Source organism: Cibotium barometz, chromosome 10 (genome assembly GCF_041138505.1).
Source record: "Cibotium barometz isolate CiBa-2024 chromosome 10, ASM4113850v1, whole genome shotgun sequence".
Lineage (NCBI taxonomy): Eukaryota > Viridiplantae > Streptophyta > Polypodiopsida > Cyatheales > Cibotiaceae > Cibotium > Cibotium barometz.
This window is the reverse complement of record NC_141055.1, coordinates 43,710,689-43,735,591: the sequence shown is the minus strand read 5'-3', so window position 1 is coordinate 43,735,591 and position 24,903 is coordinate 43,710,689. Positions and strand designations below refer to the sequence as shown.

Below are 24,903 nucleotides of genomic sequence, written 5' to 3'. Positions count from 1 at the left end.
CTTTCTTGCCCTCCATGTGTCTGCAAAAGGGGGGGAGGGGGGGGGGGGGGCGCGATCCTGTCCACTCCTAGCATGTGGCAAAGTGTCATGGCATCCTCCTTTGGGGAAGCCCCCGCCTGTAGCCCCCGTACTCGCACACGGAGGGCCCTATCCTTCCTGTGTTTGTCCTCCTCAAGAGTCTCATGTATAATGCTCTGCGGGGGTTTGTGCTTCTTCACCACCTCCACCCAATCTTTCTTCGTGGTCTGCAGTTCTTCCCGCAGCTTATCATGCCTCGGGTACCTGTGGGGATCCATGTGACTGATGTGATGGAGGTATGTGACTGTCTGGAAGAGTGCATCCACTACCATGGGGGCTATAGCAAACTCTGCCTCGATAATCTGGTGTGGGACTGATGGTTTGCTACGGATCATACGGGGGAACATCATGACCTTGGGCCTCTCAACTCGTTGCCAATCCTCATCGGATAAATCTTGCTCCCAGAAGACTGCTCCATACATCAAGGCTGGTGTGACGAGGGTGTCAAAAAGCCAACCCTTCATCCTGGGCTCCTGAAAATGTGCTTGGAAGCACTGCCGTCGAAGTAAGCTCAAGGCTGCATATCCCTGCGTCACTCTGGCATGTGCTGCGGGAACCATGGTAAAGCGTGGGCCACTGAAAGTGACACCAAGGTAGACATAGGATGAGACAATCTCCACAGGATCCCCTCTATATGTGAAGCTTAATCTGGATGTGAAGGGGTGAGAGGTATTGAAGACCATTACCTTGGTTTTACCAAGGTTAACAGAGTTCCCGCTGAGTGCAAAAGTCATGTAAGGCATCTAACTGTTTTTGAAGCCTTTTGGCTGAGTCTCAGAGGTGGACCATGTCATCAGCTGCATAAAGTAGTATGGGGATCAATATGCTTGCCAGTCTAGGACTAGCCCTGCCTAATCCATCAATGAAGCTCGAGATCTCATCAATGTAGAGGCCGAAAAGAGCGTGTGATAGAGGGCAGCCCTTTCACCCCATTAGTGTTGGAAATCTCTTGTGATGTACCTCCTGGGGCTCTCACTTGTCCGGTGACGGACTAATAGAGGGCAATGATGCTCCAAATCATATCAGATGGGACTCCGATCTCGTGTAGACAGGAGGCGGAAGGCTCTGGGTACAGGATCAAAAGCTTTGCGGAAATCCACAAAGCAGCAGTAAATCGTCTGATGTCGTGCTCTACCCTCCTCGATGATGGCACGGAGGGAGAAGATGTGGTTAAGGGTAGAGTAGATCCTCCGAAAGCCAGCGTGTCTCGTGAGGCTTTGCATCCCTGGCTCTTTGCAAATGAACTGAGCTCCGCCTCTAGCGTTGATCCATAGAGTTTGGCCAATGTGTGGCCAATCATGATCGTCGTGTAGTTATTAGGATCAAGTGGATCTCCGGCTTTGAGGATGGGGATTATGGTGTTGGTGGACCAAGAGGGTGGAAATCCTTCATAAAGTGCTCTATAGAACATGTAGGCTAGTAGGGGCGCCAATGTATCATCGGCATGCGAGATGTACTTGGAAGTGAGTCCCTCATGATCTTGGGCTCACCCATTGTGTAGGCTACGAATGGCCTTGAGGGCCATGCCCTTTGTGAAGAAGGTGGAGGTGCTGGGACGGGGATCTGGTGATCTTATGTGAGTATTTACTCATTTTCGGGAGATTTTTCTTTTATTATTCAATTTATCTCTTCCCTACATTTGGATTAATCTTATTGGTCCAAAGGAACCTTAATCCAAAATTTTCAGAAAATCTGGACCCTCCGCTAAGGTCCTTTTTACCTATTTTTAATTTATTCCAATTGCACACTAGAAAGTTCTTTTTGAGTTTCTATTTCAAGGGAATTCATTTTAATAAGAAGGGATATTTTTTTATCCAAAGATATCTAAAAACTGAATTATCTCTCTCTAGAATATTTTCTCTCTCTAGGCCAAAACAGATATAGAAACAAGATCTGTTATTATTCTTAAAAGGGGATTGATTTTAGGGAGAAAAACTGGACATCTTGAGGGACGGGGGGAGGAATCTTACATCCTACCCCACTTTAAAAAACGCGAGATGTTCTCATCTCACAGGTGGAGTATGATCTCTTTCATCTTACACGTAGATCTTGTGCATTATGCTTATGCGCATAAGCTTAATACATAAGCCTATGGATTAATCATAAGCCTATGTATAAGCCATAGGCCTATGCATAAGATCTATGCATTAAGCCTGTGCATAATCTCAATGCATATAGCTTATACATAAGCTTATGCATAGAGCTTAATTCATAAGCTCTATGCATTATATTGAGCTTATACATCGGCTTGTGCATAAGAAAATGCACAAGATCTCTACGTAAAATATTTATTCGTACATGCTTATGCCTTGAGCTTATGCACAATCCTATGCATAGAGCTTCTGCATAAGACTATGCAAAAGCTCTATACATAGGCTTGTGCATAAGAATAATGCACAAGATCTCGGTAGGGGTGGCTGATGGGGGATATGATAGAGGAAGCGTGCATAGGAGTGCCATGTGTCTGGGCTGGTGATAAGTGTGGGAGGGCGATGTTCTCGCAGTTTCCTCCAAGCCTCTTTGCCTTTCAGCCCTAAGAAAAGTCGGTATAGCTCATCGTCTTTCCGAGTAGAGAAGTCCTGTTTCTTGCATTGGGTGAGCCGTTGAGAAATCCATTGCGCTTGGTGCTTCGTGATTTGCCCAATCCATACCTGATGCTTAAGACGGGAGCGTGTGGCCCGGCAGTCGTCATCATATCTATAGTTCTCGAGCATGCAACCGCACGGTGGCTTGGCGGTAAACCACCGCGTGCAGATGAAAGAAGCGGTGGTGGATGCATGGAGTATGGTGGTGAGCTGTGCTGTGAGGGTGGATGGGGGGACAATAGGTTCCACATCCTAGAGTTAGCGGTAGATGTGGTTGGAGTAAACAAGGTCAAGCTTGTGATAAAAAAGGACTAAGAGTGTAATGTGAGATGGGAGGTGGTGGTGGAGGGACGGGTGGTGTGCTGGTAAGAGTGAAAGAGAGGTAGGCATGGTCAGCTTCAAAAGGGGGTGGCGGGATGGAGAAGTCGGGGGGAAGGTGTGCCAAAGCTGGAGATCACATAAGGTAGTCCAGGGTGCGAGTACCTCCTGAGTGAGGGAAGGAGGTGATGGCGCCAGAGGAGGGCCATCAGGACATCTCGTTATAGATAACAAGACCATGTGCAGCTCCCAACTCTAAGAAATATCTCCCATACACTGTGACCTCCTCACGGTCCTGTGATGATCGCTGCAGCCCTGTGTCAGTGATGTCCAGGTCTTGTTGTTTGATAGGGTCGTCTAGATTGAGTAGTGGGACTTGCTTACTTCTTGTCCTGGCGTTGAAGTCCCTGAGCAGGAGGACTTCCCCCTGCTGTGAGAACTCCATGATATCCCCATATAATGGTAAGTACAGTGACTGGGCATGCTGTGCGGCGCAAGGGGGCGGCGTAAGGGGAGTGGCAAGTTGCAAAATAACACACAACAATGTGGATGGCTTTGTCATCGCTAAACTGTAGCCGCACCCAAAGAGAGACAGAAAGAAAGAAAGAAAGAAAGATATATTAAGCATTAAAACAGAATGAAAACATAAATATAGCTATCTCACCTCCTGGGTCTGAAAGAAACTGGTGATAGTTGGCTGCCGAGGGACGCGGCGGGGTGGCTGGGGCCTGTCTCAAGAAGGTGTCCCTGTGTCTGTGGAGCTCAAGTAGGAAGAGGTCCAATGCTCGTCCTGGAAGTTAATGATCCTGGAGAGTGGACCGAATCCCTCACGAAATAGACAGTGAAACCTCCCGCGGATCTCATAGTATACTGGGCAGCGGCATATGTAATGCTCCTTCGTCTCAACCTCTGTGTGTGTGTGTGTGTGTGAGAGAGAGAGAGAGAGAGAGAGAGAGAGAGAGAGAGGGAGGGAGGGAGGGAGGGTTGGTTGTATTAATGTCTTCAAAAGGCCAAAATGACCTATGAGACCAAAAGGTTACCTCATATCCATGAGGTACATCATCCTGGGTACAAAATAGTAATAAAGAAAGATAACAAAAATCTAGAACTATAAAATCTGATGTAGCTACATGAGCAGAGAGCTCCTAGATCACCCTAATACATCCCTCATGGCTGCTGTGACATGGTGCTCAAGGTGGTAAAACTGAGCTGGCGTGAGAAGGTCTTGCGTTGATGGGAGATGATGGCCCGGATCCTCTTGTGGTGGCATGGCCTTTGGCGAGGGCCATGGGGTTTCGGGCATCGAGCTCTGCATAACTCAGTGGCTCTGTCGAGTGTCACACCTCTCGACCGAGCTCTTGCACTAGCTTGTGGTCTGGGTATGATGGGTGGATCGGCCCTTGGTGTGCTGGTATGGAAGAAGTCGGTGAGAGCTCTTTGTGCTGGTCGTAGAGCAAGTACAGTTGATATGGATCTCACTAAGGACTCCTTTTGTCTACGGGGCTCTAGAAGAAAAAGTCCCAAGCATCTCTGATCTGGGAAGTCCATGATCCTGGAAAGTGGGCCGAACCCAGCTCACAAGAGGCAGTGGAACCTCCCCCGAATCTCATAGTGTACAGGGCATCGGCATATGTAATGATCCTCTGTCTCGAGCTCTGTGTGACATTGCTGGCATATCCTGTTCTCTGGTGTGATCGCCCTAGGCCCATATCTGGCAGTCTCCACTCTCAGCTGGTGGGACGAGGTGCGGATCTGGGCCGATCGCACATTTCACCCCAAAGGATAGGTGTGTGTCCATGTAGCGTGGGCGGATGATGAACCCATGCTCTGTTAGACATAGGAGGTGATCTCTGTAGAAGGCCGTCTTTTGAGTATCCAGTCTGACAATGTCCTTCCTGATAACCTTGTTCCGCTCTGTGCCGCTGAGAGCAAATGACGGGGCCTCTATGCTGTACTAGAACGGGGGGAGTGCCTCCATCTGCATACCGTGCATGCCAAACCAAGTGCGTAACTGTGCATACCAGGAGTCTGTATCTCCCTCAAGTGTCAACTGTCTCGAGGACTCCAGGGCTAGCCGGGGTACCTATCAAGTGGAAGCTTCCATAGGCTGTGCCAGTTTGTCACTGTCTGGAGTAGAGCCTATGTCACTATTGGTGTGGCACTAATGGCTTCCTCCTAATCGTGCGCGAGATCATCGACACTAGGGGTCTCTGCATCGGCGTCCACCCATCATATACCTCGTTTGTATCTGTCTCAGCCAGCTCTCTCCTCTATTTCCTCCTGTGGTATAACCTAGGACCCCAGATGGGGGCACCATACAGTAGTGCAGGTGTAACTAGAGTATCAAATAGCCAAAGCTTCGTCCTTCGCTCCTGAAACTGTATGTGTAAGCATTGCCTCTCTAGCGAGCCAAGGGCTGCATATCCCCTCATCAATCTAGCTTTGGCTACCTTCCGCACCGAGAACTGAGGTCCAGCAAAAGTGATCCCAAGGTATACATACGAGGTAACATACTCCAGAGGCTCTCCACTGTATGTAAACTGTAATGCAGATCTACTTATCTACTGTGAGGAGGTGTTAAAGAGCATGACCTTGGTCTTTCCAAGGTTCACAGTGAGGTCCCGGTCCTCACAAAAGGCCTGTAATGCATCCAAATGCCTCTGCAGTCCCTCTGGTGAATCAGAAATAAGAACAATATCATTTGCATACAAGAGGATCGGTATCAGGACTCTTGCCAAATGTGCTCCTGGTCCTCCCTGTCTGTCTATGTAATCCGAGATCTCGTCAATGTATAGACCAAATAGAGTAGGAGACAAGGAGCAGCCCGGCTTCACCCCAATAGTGCTGTGTATGATCTTTGAGTCACCTTCTGGAGCCCGTACTTTGCCTGTGAACTGACTCTATAGTGTAATGATCTCCCAAAGCATCTCTGCTGGCATTCCCATATCTTGCAGTCTCTTCATTAGTCTGGCTCGTGGTATCAAAAGCTTTGCGGAAATCCACAAAGTAGCAGTATATCCGATGCTCGTGAGCTCTCCCCTCCCCTCCTCAATGATCCCCCGTAGTGTAAAGATATGGTCTAGTGTGGAGTGCCCTCTCCTGAAGCCTGCCTGCCCCGGTGCTCTGAGTCTTTGCTCCTCGGACCATCTACTAAGCTCATGCTCCAAAATCGAACCATAAATCTTGGCCAAGGTGTGACCAATCATGAGTCCTGTAGTTGTTGGGGTCCATGGGGTCACTTGCTTTCAAGATCGGTACAATAGTATTCGATGACCAGCTGACGGGGAAGCCCTCACATAAAGCCTTGTTAAACATGTGAACCAGTGAAGGGGCTAGCATGTCCTTAGCATGGGTGAAATGCTCGCTAAGGAGGCCATCATGATCTTGTGCTGGGGGAGAGGTGGCTACTCGGGGGCATGGTAGAGAGAGGTGGCATAGGTGTGCCAGGTGCTGGGTGAAGTAATCGGAGTCGGAGGGCAATGATCCTAGAAGATCCTCCAAGCCTATCATTTCATTTCATTTCTCTCTCTACCATCCGTCCCGCACGACATTGTTCGAGCTGACTTTGCTGCACCACCTATGGCAGTGGAGGCATTGTTCCAGACGATCTCCTTTATATACAGGATGAGGGAGATGCCCACGGAGAGCTTTTGAGGCATCCAGACAGCTGGCCGAGGCTGGACACACTGGATCTTGGTATGCACAGATGCTACAGTTCTCACATCATGGGATAGACATTGAGCGGTTGCCACCTTTTCAGTATGATCAGTCTGCTCCACGGGGTTACCTCTCTCTCAATGAGAGGAACAGAGTGATGAGACATGACACATGGCAGCACTTCATACAGGAGACATAGACAGCACCAGAGAGCCCACTACCACCGAAGATGCTGTATAACAGAGACCACTTTATGAGCATCTCAGGGGATGGGTTTATACATCGACCACGGTACATGGATGTATACATGCCCCACAGCTCTCGCGTTGCTATTGGACAGCTACGAGTCTCATCACATCAGCTAGAGATAGAGGTTGGGAGAGCAGCACGGGTTCCCAGAGCTGAGCGGATATGCAGATTGTGCCACGAGGAGTGAAGACTGAGGATCACTTTGTATGTAGATGTAGAGCCCACCAAGGGATCAGAGATAGATATGCAGGATTGTTTGAGGAGCACTCTTCACTACATCAGTTGATGGAGGCCTCGGACCAGCGACAGCTTGGCAGACTACTACTAGAGCTTCATAGTTCTCGAGAGAGACTCCTCCAGACACCCGCTCCCACTAGGGGTGGGAGACAGTCCCAACTCACAGATTTCTTCCAGAGAGCTATGCCAGTGCCAGCTGATGTACCACGTGGGGTGACCGCACAGAGAGCAGAGGAATTGAGAGCCAGGAGGAGACCTAGACAGACTGGACATAGAGCACCCCAACTCCGTCACCGAGAGATAGCAGCTATCCGAATGAGACACCAGATGGAGACACAGGAGAGGCTAGCTCACTTTCATTCAGACTCAGGGTACATGTTCACGCCATTCACAGCCTCAGCATCGGCGATGTATGATATCTTATATCCCTCTTATGGCACTGGATGGAGTTAGACATGGATCTGCATAGCATGCTTGTACTACCCCTTCAGCATATAGAGATGCATCTTGCCTTAGCACTCCATCCACATCCCCACCCCCCTTATATTGTTTGTACATCGGCTCCACCGATCCATGATGATTCACAGTTGTATCCAAACACATGCACACTTTTTCTTTTCTTTCTTTTCTTCCGATGACCGAAAGAACACAGTTGTATTATTTTTTGTCTCATAGGCCGACTTTGGCCTATCGTAGACGTTAATATATCTTTCTTTCTTTCTTTCTTCTTTCTTTCTCTCCGTCCCCCCTTTAACCGGCCCGCGCTTGATCAGGCCCCCAAGGCAGCAACATAATCCTATCTGCTGCTACTTGCCTCCCCACTTGCAGCTGGCCATCTATGGGGGCCACCAGCTGAGGACCAAAATCAATACTAGAAGGGGGACCCCTTCAGTCCAAAATGGACAGCTCGCCTGCAACAAGGACTAGAGGTGATAAGTAGAGGAAATACAGCTCGATTAGGGCGAGCACACAAAAGATCGGCGACCCCCATATCAAAACACGCCTGACCACAATGAGAAAAGTATGCAAAATGCAAGATACGGACATTGAGCACCTACAAAAGAAGCTCGAGGAGAACAAGGATAGTGATGCACCTTAGGCGTGGGTTGCGTGCCTCCATGCAAGAGGAGATGGATAGGTGGAAGGCAGACATGCAGGCATACATGGCAACTCAGCTAAGCAAAATGCAGTAGGAAATGGTCCAAATGTTGGACGCAAAAACCAGCCACCACACCTGACTAATCACGGAGCTGGAGGCCCAAGTCGTCACCCTTAATGTGGAAAATGACACCTTGAGGGCACGTACTCAATTCAAAGAAGGAGAAATTCAACTATCCCTCAATGATGAGCTGAATACACTTAGAAAGCAAATGAAGACCCTCCAAGAACAAGAGCAGAAGAAGGCAAACGAGGTAACCACATGGGCCGAGGTGATTAAGAAGACACAGAAACAAGTGGAAGAAGCGGGCAGCTGAATTGAGGTTGCCAAGAAGCAATGAAACCCACCATCATCCCCAAACATCATCAATGACACACTCGAAGAGGAGAAAAGAAGGAAGATTAGGGCATTGAATGTGAGTGTGGTGGGATGGAAGGGAGGAGCCTCGTCGAGAGAGGACACCATAGCACTATGCAGAAAGCTCGAAATCGTTGATACCCCCTTCATCGAGGCATGGAGGGTGGGCAAAGACACCACCACAAAACGTGTACTCATCCTCAAGTTTGCGGGGTTAGAGGTGAGGCAAGCATTCCTTACCAAAAGGTGGGCACTAAAAGGAGAAAAGACTTACCTCAAAGACAATCTCACACTAGCACAAGTGGCACACAGGAGGGAGTGCATGCCACGAATCTTTGATGCACGGAAGGCACGGAAATGGGCAGTGTACAGAGATGGGAGGGTGATCATAACCGAGCGACGTGCCCAATGACGGTGGGAAACCTATGAGACCAAGCTAGAGATTGCAGTTTGGAACTGCAATGGCGCCTTGAGGACAGATGCACGTCTGTTCGAGGAGACATTTAGATGGAGAGACTTGGTCTTATACACAATGACACATCAGTGCCAGGGGAGTCGGCTTCCAAAGGTGAGAGGATCCAGAGGAAGTCTGTTCACCGCCCACACCCACGCGCAGTAGGGGGTACCCAGGGGTCGGGAGGGGTGGCTTTACTATACAAGGAGGAGCTTCAACATGTGATACAGGTGGTCAGATTGAGGCCACAGGGTTTTTGTGGGTGAGGATCCAGACAGAGAGGGCCCGAGACATCTACCTTGCAATGTGCTACTTTGCACCCTCGAATTCTAAATATGCCACCCATAAAGAGTCCCCGTACCTGCCCCTTTATGATGACATTATGAAGTTTTCCAATCTAGGGGACATCCTCCTGGCTAGAGACTTTAATGCCCACACCGCAAGTGCAGAGGTACCCTTCTTTGAGACAGATGATCCCATATACCAGGATATTGACACAGTGGGTACCGATTTGGAGCGGACGTCACAGGATACAACAGCCTGCACAGACTATGGAGAGTATCTCTTAGCACTCGGCGGGGCTCATAGGCTAGCCATTTATAATGCCCTGGCTAGATGACCTAGATCCAACTCCTTCACCTCCTACCCCTTCGGACATGGAGCCAGTACAGTGGACTATCTAATGGGATCCCTCTCTCTGATCCCACTCATTCCGGAGTTTACCATCTCACCTTACCCCATCGGTGTTGCAACCTACCATGCATACCTGGCCTTCTCCCTCACATGCCGACACACCATCTAACGACCTACTTTTCCCCATCACCGTCCAAGATACCACTTCACCAGAGAGACCTCTTCCATCTATTCTGATCACCTCTACCGCATCCTCTCTGACCTCGACCCCCACATCCCACTTGATAAGCTTACCATAAACCTCTCAACCACCCTCCATACGTCCGCTGCAACCGCCTTACCGCACTAAAGAACCACCCCTACATCACCACAACGGATTGTCCCACAGAATAGCTGGTACGACGAGGAATGTCATGATACCCGAGCCCGTCTACATCGGGAGATGGCGCTAGGATCCACCACTCACCAGCAGGCACGAGTGATCTTTCGACGTCTCACAAGGAGAAAGAAGAGGACCTACCTAGCCAGGCTTGAGCAGGAGCTATTCCAACTTTTTCTTGGAAGGGACTGTAAGGATATTAACGTCTTCAAAAGGCCAAAATGACCTATGAGACCAAAAAGGTTACAACAATTGGTGGATCTTATACAATGTCTGTGTAAGGAAGAGAGAGAGAGAGAGAGAGAGAGAGAGAGAGAGAGAGAGAGAGAGAGAGATGAATGAAATGAAATGTTATGTTAATGTCTTCAAAAGGCCAAAGTGACCTATGAGACCAAGGTTACAACCATGTGACATCTGATACACTGTCTGGAAAAGAAAAGACAGAACCGAAGGTAAGTATCTAGCCCTACAATACATCAGTAGGGAGCATCCGGAAGCAGCAAATAGGGAGAGTGGGGACCCTCAGTGGATCACCACAACCGAGCTGGTAGCACTGATGGATGGAGACCTATGGAGAGGCCCTTGGTTTCTATGATTTCTCGGATGATTAGGGCCAAGGCCTCCGTACTACATGATATTATCCGTGCAGAGATGGCTGCCCCCCCATTGGTAGTAGAGCCACTCACTCGATCAGTCTTCTTTATACATAGCACTTGGGCTCTCCCTAGAGACAGATATGCTCGCTTAGCCCTGGACTCTTCACGACAGTTGGCATCACAGGGGGACGGATCATGTTGGTATGCACAGATGACAACTTGGTTCCAGCTGCATGGCTTTAGTATGGACAGGCTACCTCCATTTCAGTACTCCCTGGATGCACCCTCCCTCTCTCTCACACGGGCAGAGATTACGAGACTTATCAGGCAGGACTTGATTCAGCTGGACACTAGGAGGACATGGATACAGCCGACACACGAGCTTGGTACGAAGATGGCTTTCTATAGAGATCATCTTCTCCAGCTCACGCAGGATGGGTTTGTGATTAGACCCAACTACATGGATACTCATCTTTCTCATGGAGTACGGTGTGCTATTGGTCAGATGCGCACATCCTCACACCAGCTAGAGATTGAGACTGGCAGATTCAGAGGAGTACCAGTTGAGCCAGGATTTGTCAGCTGTGCCAGATGGAGCCAGAGACAGTTACATTACATATGTCACTGTCCAGTATATTATGAGATACAAGGCCGTTTTCACTGCCTGTTTAGAGAGGGTTTCGGACCACTTTCTAGAGTCATGAGATAGCAGGATCAGAGATGCCTCGGATTATACTTGCTGGAGCTTCGTAGACATAGAGAGGGTCTCTTGAGAGGGAGGGGATCAGAGAGGGAGAGACACCTACAGAGACAGATTACAGACTTCTTTCGACCAGAGATTGAGCAGTCAGGCCAGCAAGCAGTGCAGCTAGCCCCAGAGTATAGCTGCACCAGAGGTACACTGATTGATCTGGCTATAGAGCTGGGGCGGTCGAGGCGCCCCAAGATGAGAGGCCCATCTCGACACCGGCGGAGACTACAACAAAGGATCAGGACCATACTAGCACGGCATGGGAGACGTCAGGACATTGAGGATATCTGCCATCGACCGATGAGAGACATCTTTGGATAGTGATGTGTATGATGCTTACCTTTGTTTCTGGAGTTTTCCTCCCAGATGTTATCCATTAGGAGCTCCTAGTACCGTACTTTTCCTCATAGTTGTTTCAGTTTCAGTTAGTTGTTTAGTTGTTTTTAGCTTTTCTTACACAGACATTGTATCAGATCCACCAATTGTTGTAATCTTTTTGGTCTCATAGGTCATTTTGGCCTTCTGAAGACGTTAATATATCATTTCATTTCTCTCTCTCTCTCTCTCTCTCTCTCTCTCTCTCTCTCTCTCTCAATTAAACTAATTTTAGCCTTAATTATGTATTTTAAGAAATTCTCTCTATTAATTATATATTTTCAATCATTCCCTCTATTTTCAAAAATTCAATCCCTTGAATAATCTCTAATATAATCCCTCATCTATTTTCGGAAATTCAGCCGCTAATGTGGCTTCTAATATTGATTTTTGTAAATTTCAGCATGTCCAAGATGCCAAAGGCACCGAATCCTTATCGGGCTGCACACACCATCATCCTTAATAGCACATCATTAGCAGATCCAAGCACTCATCATTAGAAGTGTCGTTATTGTTCCTTTCAGCAGGCTAGCTCGATGACGCGGATCATCCGCCACATGTCAAAGATGGGGGGCAAGGGAATTGGTGGGTGCCCAAGTATTTCACAGGAGATGGATGATGCTATTATAAGGGAGAATCCCATGGAGTTTCCACATTGCAGAGAGATTCGTAGCACTATCATTGATGACGATGTGTTGTGAGATCCTTTGCCTACAGATGCAACACCTAGGAGGAAGAGAGCTAGGATTTGTGAGGATGAGAAAGTGTTTGCTTCTGTAGTACCTATTGGGCAGCCTTCTATGCAACGTAACTTTGATTCCTCCTTGCACTCCATGTCAATATCTCTTTCAATGTGCTACGCACAGACCAGTAAAAGAGGATGATTGCCGTTGTTGCAGCTGTAGGCAATGTGGATGGATGGACAGGTTTAGATTACAACAAGATGAGGACCACCATGTTGGAGGAAGAGAAGAAGAGGATTGAGACTTCTCTCCAACCTATCAAAGGAGGTTGGAAGAAGTTTGGGTGCACCATCATTTCGGATGGTTGGAGTGACACGAGGTGCCGCCACATAATAAATATCTTGGTCTCTTTATTTCTTGGCATCTATTTTTTGTTTGTAGTTGATGCAGGCAAGGTAGGGGAGTGGATCACAACTAATTTTATCTACCACCATATTCGTCAGGCTATTGTGGAGGTGGGGGTAGAGAATGTGGTGCAAGTGGTAACAGACAATGCCTCTGACTGCAGGAGGATGGGTGAGCTGATTTAGGAAGAGTTTCCAAGCATTGTGTGGATTTCTTGTGCTGCACACTCCTTACTCCTTGGATCTTCTTATGGAGGATATTGGGAGCTTGAGTTTGGTGAAGCCTATCATCGAGGATGTGATACGCATAGTTTCTTTCTTTAGAAAGAAGCACTAAGCATTGGCTATTTTTCGCTCCCATACTGTGAAAGGTATCATACGATCCTCGAAGACTAGATTCGCTTATATGTATTTGGTCTTGGAGCGTTTGTATGATGTTCGAGATGCTCTTCGTCGGTCAGTGGTTGATGCACCTTGGAGGCAAATGCATAATGCAAATCATGAAGCCACAAGGCCCATCCAAAGAAAGGTGCTAGATGAGGAGTTCTGGACAAAAGCACACAGCGTCACCATAGTCTTGAAACCCCTCTTTATCCTCTTGCGTGTCACAGAGATGGAGAGATCTACCATGGAAATACTCTATCATCTTTTTTACAAGATGAAGAGAGAGCTTGCAGCATGAACACTCATCTCCAGAGCTAGGTGAACACTAAATATTGAATTGTAAATTGCAATGTCTATTCAATATTTAGTATTTATAAATTACTATTCGTAGTATGTACTTATGGTTGTTGGCATTCATAGGGTGGATGAGATTATGCGCTTGTAGAGAGGAGATAGAATTGGATGCGTCGTCCAATTCATGGTATGGCAGCACTATTGCATCCTCTCTCAAGAGTGCAGATTCTTTCATGGACACCGTACTTCTATCCATGAGAGATCAGTTCATGAGTCATGTATTGACGGATGAGCAACATATACACATTGATTGAGAGATGACAGGATACTCCAATAACCTTGGAGAATTCTATAGTCGTGGTGTTTCTATGCTGCCAGAGGTGTGTAAGATGCCTCTTGATTGATGGGAGACACATGAATACCATCAACCTCAACTAAAAGTCCTTGCACTTCGACTATTATCCTAGGTAATAATCAAAAATACATATTGATAAAAATTTCGGCTCTGGAGTGTAGGGTGCAGGCTTTAAGATTTGTTATAACTAAGACTTGAATTTTCATGGATTTTAGGATTGTTTCTTTGGTTCCTGTGAGAGGAACTGGAGTTTTTACTCTCTTATCCACACGAAGATCCAAAACCGCTTGAGAACGACGCAACTAGAGAGATTGGTGTTTTGCAGAGCCAATCTTCGATTAATTCGGAATCTTCGAAAGATGGATAAACTAAAACATGTAAAAAAAATTACGACATACACTTCAAAGTTCATAGTAAGTTTAAAGTGATTAGTCACTTATAACTGCTAGTGAATACATGCTTTGTAGGTTGATGTTGAGGAGTTCGAGCGTCGAAGTCAGTAACATGCCAAGGAGAGCGACATAGTACTTAATGAGCAGGAGGAGATATATAGACATCTTCACAGAGAGCTCGAGGTCATTGATAGACGAGTCACTCGAGCTTGGTCTCGAGCTCTCACGACCAGCTCCCTTACTTCTTCAGCTTACCAGAGTTGTCCTTCTACCTCTAGAGGCACCAGGGTGTATACTCGTGGTACACATTCCAGAGGAAGAGCCGCCAGAGCGATCTATAGAGGTGGTCCAGAGCATGAGATGTAGACTCTTCCAGAGGAGATACCTGGGATCTCTACCATTGTTTAGGAGATATTGGGTACTGATGTACCAGGTGATGCGAGCCACTATATGATTCCGATGGGAATCTCCTCACAGAAGGGAACTACTCATCATCCTCATCTTCAAGCTTGGATGATGGTGAGTGAGAACCGGCCATATGGCTATTTGCATTTATACTTTGTAGTATGTAATAGGATTTCAGCTTGAGCAGGACTCCATGTTGTATGTAATGTTGTATGTAGTGCAGCTCATTTGATATTTATATAGTATACATGTTTGCATTTCAATTGTTTTTTGTGCATCTTTGTGTACCATTGTTGCTGAATTATGAATGATTTATAATATGTGTTTTTTTTATATACATATTATTTTTTAAAAGTGAACGTACTTCAAGTACTCATCCCAATGCGTGCTCGTACGCATATTGCACCGTATCTAACGTACTCAACCACTATGTGGCTGTCAAACTTCACTTTTTGGCAAACCATACATTCGCACACAAATGTCTATGTCTTTGCACATGTTTGGCCAGAAAAAGTACCTCTCCAAAGCTTGTGTAGTGGCAAGAATTCCCCTATGTCCTGCATACGGTGGTGCATGGCATTTATCCATCACCTTAACTCGTAAATCCTTATGGACACATGAGCGATTTTGCATCATCAAATATCCATCCTGTATGCAATAGTTCGGAGATGCAATGCCCTGCTATAAATCAACCCGTATAAGCTGAAAATCATCATCAGTATCATATGAATTCCGCGTGTCGGAAAGATCTTGGTGATAGGCAACAGTGATAGCATGCACCTGAGGCCTTCTAGAAAGAGCATCTGCCACTACATTCTTCATACCAGGTGTATGCAAAATTTGAAAATGAAACATAGAGAGAAAATTGGCCCATCTCATATGCTTCTCTGATAACTTAGTTTATGTCAAGAAGTACCGCAAAATCTAGTGATCCGTTTTGACAACAAATTCAGTCCCAAGAAGATAATGGTTCCACACAGTAAGGGTATGAATCTTTGCCAATAACTCTTTCGCATAAACTTGCAAGTGAAGCTTTGCATGTTGAAGACGCATGCTTTCAAAAGCTATGGTGTGACCACCTTGATTCAGAACAACTCCAATGCTGTCTCCACATGCATCACACTCAACCAAAAAGGGTTTATGTAAATCCGGAATAATCAATACTGGTCCTAATATACGATACAAGCTTTCAGCTTATGGAAAGATTCCTTTTCTTCATCACTCCTCTTAAAGACACCTTTCTTCTTAGTGAGATCATGGAAGGGTGAGGCAATCTCAGAGAAGTGTCTGATACACCTCCTGTAATATGCACATAATCGAAGAAAACTTCTGACTTGATCAACAGATTTCAACTCTGGCCAATCCTACCATCTTATGGACATCCTGAGGTGCCACTATGATCTGATGATACCCACTTTTAAGATCAACAAGCAACTCCTCCCAATTTATCCAAAATATCATCTATGCGTGGAATAGGAAACCTGTTCTTAATCGCTGTTCTTAATCGTGATCTTATTCAGGGCACGATAATCCACACATGCGATACGAACCATCCTTCTTCTTGACCAATAAAATTGGCAAACTAAGCCTTTCTCAAGCAAGTCGTTAACTTACGTCATAATCTCCTCTTGGTGGTTGGCACTTACCCGGTAAGGTGGCCTATAAGGAGGAGAACTAACCGGAACTAGACCAATGTGATGATCTTCGGGTCTCTCTAGTGGTAATTCACCAAGCAAAGCATCACCAAAACAATCACTAAAACCATGTAAGAAGTTTAACCTTTCTTGCGTCAAATGATCTTCATTCACATTAGTTTTAGTATGTTTAACTTTAGCTCTGACTAAAACCAAGTGAGAACAAGTAGACTTTTTCATTACTTTGCAAATTTGTACATGACTGACAATAGCTATGGTGCTTCTTGGAGCACCAACGTCTATGACCACTTTCCTATCTCTATGCAAAAAGGTAATTTTCTTGGACTTTCATATGAGCATGCCAAGGCATTCCTAACAATACATCAAATCCCCTGAGTGGAGCAACCAAAAAGCTCTCATGATCTAGATAGCCTTGGATATGAATGCGAATTTTCCAATAATAGGAATTACATTAACCCCTTTACTAGCAAAAGCGGCATCGGCATTCATTTGCATACCATAATCTGATACATTTAACCCAATAGCTGCGGCCATCTCTTCAGAGATAAAATTATGTATAGATGCATCATCAAAAAGAAAGAGAGCGGGCTGATCCTTCAATTGCCCCCAAGCCTTGCATAGCTCTCAGCAAGTTGTCATGTATTACCCTGCACATCGGAAATCACATTCACATTAGGCTTCTTTGCCTTGTCCCATGCATTCTTGGGATTCTTCGGACACTTAGGTGTTCCTTATTGCCACATACAAAGCATTTTTCATCTCGTATGTAATCAAGTCTCTACTGTTTGGACAGCCCATGATCAAAGAATTTCTCCCCGGCTTCTTAAACGAGCCTTCTTTTGTGTTTGAGGGACCTTTTTGGTCACTTTTATGGGGCTATCCCTCCTTTTTCTAGTCATAACCAGTCCTCTTTTTGCCTTTGTATGGATCTGAAAATGACATGTTTTTGGGCAAAACGTGCAACTGTTCCGCCACACAGTAGCTGAATGAATGAGTTTCTGAAGTGTCTGATTCGGATACACCTCAAGGCTGTCATGTATGGTAGACCGTAAACCTGCTTCAAACTTTCTTTTCTCCTCTTCTTCGTTGAGAGACATGAAAGGAGTTACTTTCAGCAGCACCGTCCAAAATTTAGCCACATAAGTCGGCACGGACTCACCCTTTTCCTACTAAAGCCAATCCATTCCTTCTTCACATTCTTGGCAAAGTTTGGTGGCAAAAACTATGCATAAAACTGCCTCTTAAAATCAGTCCATGAAAGAGCTACAGTGGCATCCAACAATTTGGCCTTCCACCAATCACTGGCCATATCTTTTAAGTGCATGCCTACATGTTTCAACTTAGACTTCTCTTTGAAGTCTTCATCACCAAAGGCTATCTCAAATTGCCTGACAAATGAAAGAGCCTTTGTAGTATCCATCTTTCCATGGAAATTTTCAAACTTAATATCCTTATCTCCTGATTTGAATTCTCGGGTCTTCTTCCTGTTGCATGATCTGTCAGGAGAATCAAATCTCTCTCTCTTACTCCTAGAATGAGAAGAGTCTTCATGCTTGGAGTATTCTTGTTTCTGAGAAGGATGACGAGAATGAGAGGAGGCATCACCAGACTAAGAGTTTGCATTAGTGGCATGACAGGAAACATTCTTCTTCACTTTTCTCTGTCCTGCAAATAAAACATAGCTAATTCCTTGGGATTTTGGTATCCTAGCTGAACTGCTATGGCCTCAAAAACCTCGCCATCTGCAGTACTCTTTTTCTTAGACTGCAAGACCCTCTGTACATCGGGATCTTCCTTTATGGCCCACAGCGTTGCAGTCTCATCACGATAACGCCTAACCTGGCGTCTGAGAGTTTCCAACTGAGACAATACATCGGCAAGTGGTGTGTTATGTACATCCCTAGGCAACTTATCATGCATCTGCGTGTTTGGTGTATTCATCACATGCTCATCACCACTCACATGTTCAGCCATAATTGCAGACCACAAATTTCTGCCAACAGAAAATTTTAATCCATACATAACATCATGGCATAATACATATGCATTTGACAATACATAAACATGCTTTGAAATCCACTGAAACAATAATATGAAAGCCTGCACAAGACACAACACTAGGGGCTAACATTGGGCCAGCGCGCCCCCCCCTCCCCCCCCCACCCCCCTACCCCCCTGGCGGTATATTTATTACCAACAGAGTGTTCGAGTACAAGAGAATGGGTGCCAGAGAGTAAGCACTCTATAGCATGGCACCAGATACATCCAGAATATAATGAAAACAAGTAAAACAATTCCATGAGGCCTCAATCTCAGCCTTCCAAGAGTTCTTCGGGCACAGCCATACTCTAGTACGTGATCACACCCTCTAGCAATAGTGCTGTCCTGAATAACCAGCCATGAAAAACCTTAGCTCTCTTCTCTACACTTGGGGTGACCTATCCGGTATGATTGTGGGCTGAAAAATTCAGCAAGGTTCTTCGCGACGAAATCAAAGGCAAGCATTATCTAAACGTGCCGCCTGTGTGAGGCTTGTGGCTCTAAGGGTGGAACCTTCGGGTGGCCAAGAGCAGCCGCTATGAGATAAGTGGAAATAGAAGAGCCTGGTGCTGAATTAGCCTTGATGCCAGGCATATATTTTACACGTGCAAACTCCAAAGCTAGCGTACACAAAAAGTTCCCACAATAGTTTTCTTGGGATGACTTCGAATGTATTTGAGAGGTCCAAGCGCGATGATTGATGTGTGTGCGCTACAAAAAGGAAGAGAACCCCCCCTCTCCAAGCTCCACTCAACTGTTGTTTGCCTTGAGGGCCTTTTGAGCATCAGAAAACAGCCCTGATATCTGCTGTCCAGCAGTCGACCAAGCCTAAAGATAAGCCAGAAGCAGTTTCCTGCATCAGAAGAGAGAGAGAGAGAGAGAGAGAGAGAGAGAGAGAGAGAGAGAGATTTTTAATGCATATTTGTTTGCCTTCAGGTAGTGGTACCATTGGATAAGTTACAAGCTGTGAATGCATCCTCAAATACCAACAATTCTGCTGAGAAGTATATCCAAGTTCTGACTGTTGACAACCATGAATTCTGGTTCATGGGATTCGTGAATTATGACAAGGCAGTGAGAAACTTGCAGGAAGCCCAGGTTCATGGGAGCTGAAGGGTTGATTTGATTCCAGGCTAAACTTTGTAACCTGAAGACAGACTGTGGGCTACAGGTGAATTAGATTGAGTTTGTTCTATGCTTTGTAAAATTGCCGTGTGTAGAAGAGTCAAGGGTTCTCGTACAAAGAAGGCGTCACATGGTCCCTATGATAAGCATGTGCTGTCCTTGTGTACTTGGGTGACAAAAACATTTGGTTTGACGTTATTATAAATTTTGTAGAGACCCTCATTGTGTAGCTTGATTGGTAGAGCTCTCGAATGCTCAGGCAGATGTGCCAGGTTCGATTCTCCATTGCTGCGTGAACTTGGGCTGCCATATATTTCTGCTACTTGTGTGCATAATATATATTCTGCATTATGGGTATGTCATATTCAGGTGTTTATGAGTGTGTCATTGATTAAATGGCCCCTCAGGGTCAATCAGGTTGGATCATCAATCCAACCCAGCAAGATTTGCCTGCAGACAGGAGTTAGCTTTTGCAAGTAGAACCGCCTGGGGCACAATGCAATTGTTCCATCCCCCCACCATTTCTTTACGCTCTCTCTCTGTCTCTCTCTCTCTCGCTCTCTGTCTCACACACACACACACACACATGGGCATACGCACGAACAATATTGTTTTTTTAATATAAAAACAGTTTGTCTTTAGAAAAGAATTTGCTGGCGAAGATGTGGTGGCGGATGATAATCACGATCATGGTGGCCTAAAACCAGGACGGGCTTGATTAACGGTCCTTAAGCAGTTACACGACCGCCACCTCCTTCCTCCCAGCAGGCACAACTGCCATCAGGGTCTCTGACAGCAGGGATGGCCCCCAAAACCCAATTTGTATTACAAGAAAGAAAGTGACCAGTGTACATAGCAGGGATTAGGGAACAACAGCAGGGGCGGACAAAGTTCAGCCAAGGGGATGAGGATAGTAGGTGAGGGAACTCGTGGGCATTCGAGCTATGGAGGAGGAAGGGAAGGTTGCATATGAGGTTGCCATTGAAGTCTTGATTCTTTCTTTTGTATCGAGTTTGTCTTTACATGCCTCGATGCGTTGCTTTTTGTGTGAATGTAAGCTTCACTATACACTCGTCTTCTGAAGGGTTCGACTTCTATCACATTGAGGAGAGCATCTAAAATCAAGCATACAGGATGTTGGTAATCTAGTTCTTCTCAAATTTCGATGTCAAAAGAAAGATGAACTGATCGCATAAGGGCTTGATTAAAGTGTTCTAACACAGAGTTTGCATTCAATTACGACATTAGTTGGCTAATTGACCATCTAATAGTGGACTGATTGGTTGAACTGATCGCATGAGGGCTTTGATTGGATCAGATATAGAAGTGGAATGCCTAGTTCGTTTGGAGTTTGGACTCTAGTTGATTGTGATGAGTGTCTGATCTGTTTTATCTTGATGGGTTTGATATTTTCCCCGCACGTCCCTTCTACGCTCCCTAACAATCCAAAATCAAGAGGACTGAAATAGCATGATCCTCAGTGGGAGGGTGTGAAATTTGGTTAAAAATGATAAAACTCCTGTGTAGTTGTGGTTCCATGTTTTAAATATTTTTGCGCAAGAGAGAGAGAGAGAGAGAGTTTTAAAGTTCTACCTATATGGAAGCCAAAGGCACCCGTGAACCTCTTATGTATTTTCTTGGAACGGGGCGGTAGAGGTACCTACAATGGTTCCAACTCACAGATCTTTTACAAGCATGGGGTTTCCAACTAAGAGTTTGCTTAAGCAACCTCCTGTCTTTTTTTTGTTCCTTGTAAGTGGCTCTTATGGTACCACGTGCTTTGAAACCACGTTTGGAGAGACTATATCATTGAATTTATAAAAACTAGTGAAATGTCTTCTCATCACTATAGCCTATAGCCTACATGAAGTGTATTCTACCACACCATGCTTTGGAATGGGAACTCGTCTTAATACTTCATCTGCATAAAGGTGGTGTCATCCAAGAGATTTTTATTGGATTCTTTTTCGGCAATCTTACCATGTCTTTTAAGGTTGAATTCTAGTACCATATATCAATTCTCCAACATGGTTATTATAATTGCTTTGGTATTGGCTAACTTTTTTTTTTTTTTTTTTTTTTGGTGAGGTCCCCTTTTTGAGAAGCAGCCATTGTGTGTTTGAGTAGTATGCATGCTTGATAGGTCTTGGTTTGAAACTAAATGGTGGTTGAGTGTGGCTATATAGCTAAAGGTGGTAGCAATAGTCTTGCCATTCAGTCAAATAAGATACATATAAGAGCAGGCTGATATTTGGCCAAACTAAAGATCAAGGGAGATTTACTTGACTGTATTTAGATTATGGGGCTTAGATGGGCATCCAAATGATACTAGATGATTTTGAAAGCTTTACCAAGATCGATGTTGTTTAACATTATTCCACTTGGATGATGTGATCGGTTAGGTTTACTTGTATCCAACATAGGGTGGCGAACACCTAGCTTAAGACTCTTATGGATGGATAATGTAGTGTCTCATTCATCAATAGATGGTTTGTCTTCGTATGTGTCTCCTTGGATTCACAATGAATATAATCTCCATATCAATAGTTTTCAGTCTTCCATTAAAAGCTTCCATCAATTGGTGCATGCAGATGGAAAGCACTGGTCAACCTAGGTTAACATGTTTTAACCCGGCCAACCTATTGTACGATGCTTTTTCATCTTACTCGTTCGAATGGGTGCCTATCTTTTATAAGATGATGGATGTTGGAACATATAAAGTGACCTTGCCTTGTGCTTATCGTTAAATAGAGAAAGTCTAAGAACTAGTATACATTCTTACTTGAGACTAGTAATAGAGGCTTGTCCATTTTCAAGTTTGGTCAGCCTAGTGTGAAAACTAGTCGTTTGTATATAAGTCCTTTTTAATAATAAGCAATACAAAATCATTCCCTGGCAATGGTTTATAGATGAAAAGCAGTTGCTATTTGTTAACTACTCCGTAGGTTAACATGGTTTCACCTACCCAACCTACTGTATGACGCTTTGCCATGTTACTCGCTCGAATGGGTGCTTATCTTTTATAAGACGGCATTAGAACATATAAAACAACCTTATCTTGTGCCACTGTTAAATAGAGAAAGTTTGAGGACTTGGTATTCATACTTGCGTAGTAATAGAGAGTAGTCAATTTTTAAGCTTGGTTGACTTAGTGTGAAAACTAGTCATTTGTATATGTCTTTTTTAATAATAGGCAATACACAATCATTCCTTGGCAATAGTTTTTTGTTGAGCTTTTCTTTCCTTTTCTTGCTTGCTTGCTTGCATGCTATTGTATTCTTACATGTTAGATGGATACTTGATTGAATAGGTTTGATTGTAGGTTCTCCTCTTCCATTAGCTTCTTCTTTCCTCACCTTTTGTGACAGAACCATCTTGAAGAATCATCTCTTCTTGTCTCTATTTGGGTACTAAGAGCTCTACCTTCACTCCATTAACAAAGGAACATTTTAGTGTAACAACGAAGTCAAGATCCAAAGTTGCATTTGTAGCTTGAAGGCAAGACACAAAACATGCTTTGGTAAGGCTAAGGTGAGCTCTTGACTTGGAACATATTTAGTGGCGACGTCGAAGCTAGCTTAGGGCTTAGTTCCATTTCATCTGTTCATTCCAAGCTATTGGGATCGTCCAATATTGCTCGCTGTTGATGAAAAGGGAACACTTTAAAAAACATATGGTTTTCGGACCTTGGATGTGTTTCTTTATTGCTTTTGATTTCAATTTGAAGTTTATTTGCATCAAGGTATTCTATTTTCATATCTTGGAAGTGAAAAATCTTAGTTTCTTGGTGACGCATGATTTTGGAATCCAAGAGGAATAGCTTAGTAATTGTGATTAAGAATCCACTCCAAAAATAGGAGCATTAAGCTTTATTAGGTGTTGATTAGTGTGGGATAGTTAATTTTTGTTCATGCATTATTTGAATTGGTGTTATAATCTGGTTTGGGTCACTCTAAAAAACACATTTACCATAGATTATCTTCTTGAGCTACAATTGTAGTGGGGATTTTTTCAATGGCCGAGCTTGAGCACACTGCTTCAAGAGCTCCACACTTCCATGGGTAGTAGTTTTTACCAGCATCTCCTACGAGTGTTGTCACATGGTCCCGTTGGACTATGTGTCCTCGTCTCTTCTCATCTTAAATCACTCATATATACTGATATGCATTAGAAAGTAAGTATTAGCAAGAGCAAGACTCTATTGCACAATGTGAGTATAATGCATTATGAGAGAGTGACTTACATACAAGGTCATAAGTATTCATATACTTAAATTGTGGCTGACCAGGCATCCAAGGCTTATAAGTGGTCTATTGCTTACACAATGCTTAATCTCACAATACATGTGTGAAGTACATTCACATGAATCAATGCCAGACGCTCTTGGAGAGATTATTATAAGTATTTTGTCGCACCATTTTCAGGCATCCGTAGAAGTTGTAGGTTTGGACATTGTTGCTTCGTAGATTGATCATACATTCTTTTGGTGTCTCTACCTTTGCTATTTGATGTAAAAGTAAAGTGGAAACTCTTGTTAACCTCAAAATAGCATTCTTCTCTTATTGATATAAATATTTGCGTCCTCGAGATCAAGTACAAGAATTTGTTGCGAAAAAATTTGAGAAGCTGGTTTATTGATGCTTATGAATGCATCAATGTCTAATGGTCATTGTTCCCTCGTATAGAATGGGAAAGGCTAGTTAGTAAATGATGAAGTTAGTAAACGGGGTGGGGGTTTCTACGAGCGATTGCATTTTTCTTATCTTTATGTGAGCTACTTTTTTTTTAACTCACATCCTTCTTCTTCTTTTGTTTGCGATCCTAAGCATGTTCACATTGTCTATTCAAGCTAGCAGTGATCCAAATGGTGGAGGAGAAGAGATGGTGGGAGATTTGGAGGAATGTCGACGCAGTCATCATAATGAGAGTGATTTTATACATTAAAGCAATGCAAATGTAGCTTCTTTATTGTTACGTTCTCTGTCATTGTAGAACTTTGTCAAATGATCTTAAAGTGAGCTATCCTTGTATTCTTCATCCAATGTGTTTTTTATTTTTTTCTGTATAGATATATTTTGTGCTCCTACTAGTAGATATACAACAATGTGCAGTAAAGTGAGTTTAGCATACTCTTGATGTAGTTGCCTCGTTGAATTTTAAATCATTGGAGAGGTATGAAAGAATACTTTGACTTTCAAGGTTAATAGAGGCCCTTTGAATGGTTGCATTAACACTCCATAGCTGGGGTTTGTGTAAGAGAGATGAAGGCAAGCAAGAAGGAGCTTGAATCTTTGCAAGATCTTATGGCCAACACTTTAAATGCTTGATATTTCTTTTC

The 24,903-nt window shown here is 44.6% G+C and overlaps 1 protein-coding gene across 1 annotated transcript in view; it reads left to right on the top strand.

Moving 5' to 3' along the window:
• Nucleotides 1-19,926, top strand: part of LOC147634943 (GEM-like protein 1) — a 49,050-nt gene extending 29,124 nt beyond the window's left edge. Inside the window, exon 4 of the mRNA XM_086804207.1 lies at nt 19,377-19,926. Coding sequence (XP_086660333.1) covers nt 19,377-19,553 — 177 coding nt within the window. The 3' untranslated portion in view covers nt 19,554-19,926. The remainder of the gene's footprint in view (nt 1-19,376) is intronic.
• Nucleotides 19,927-24,903: the final 4,977 nt, after the last annotated feature.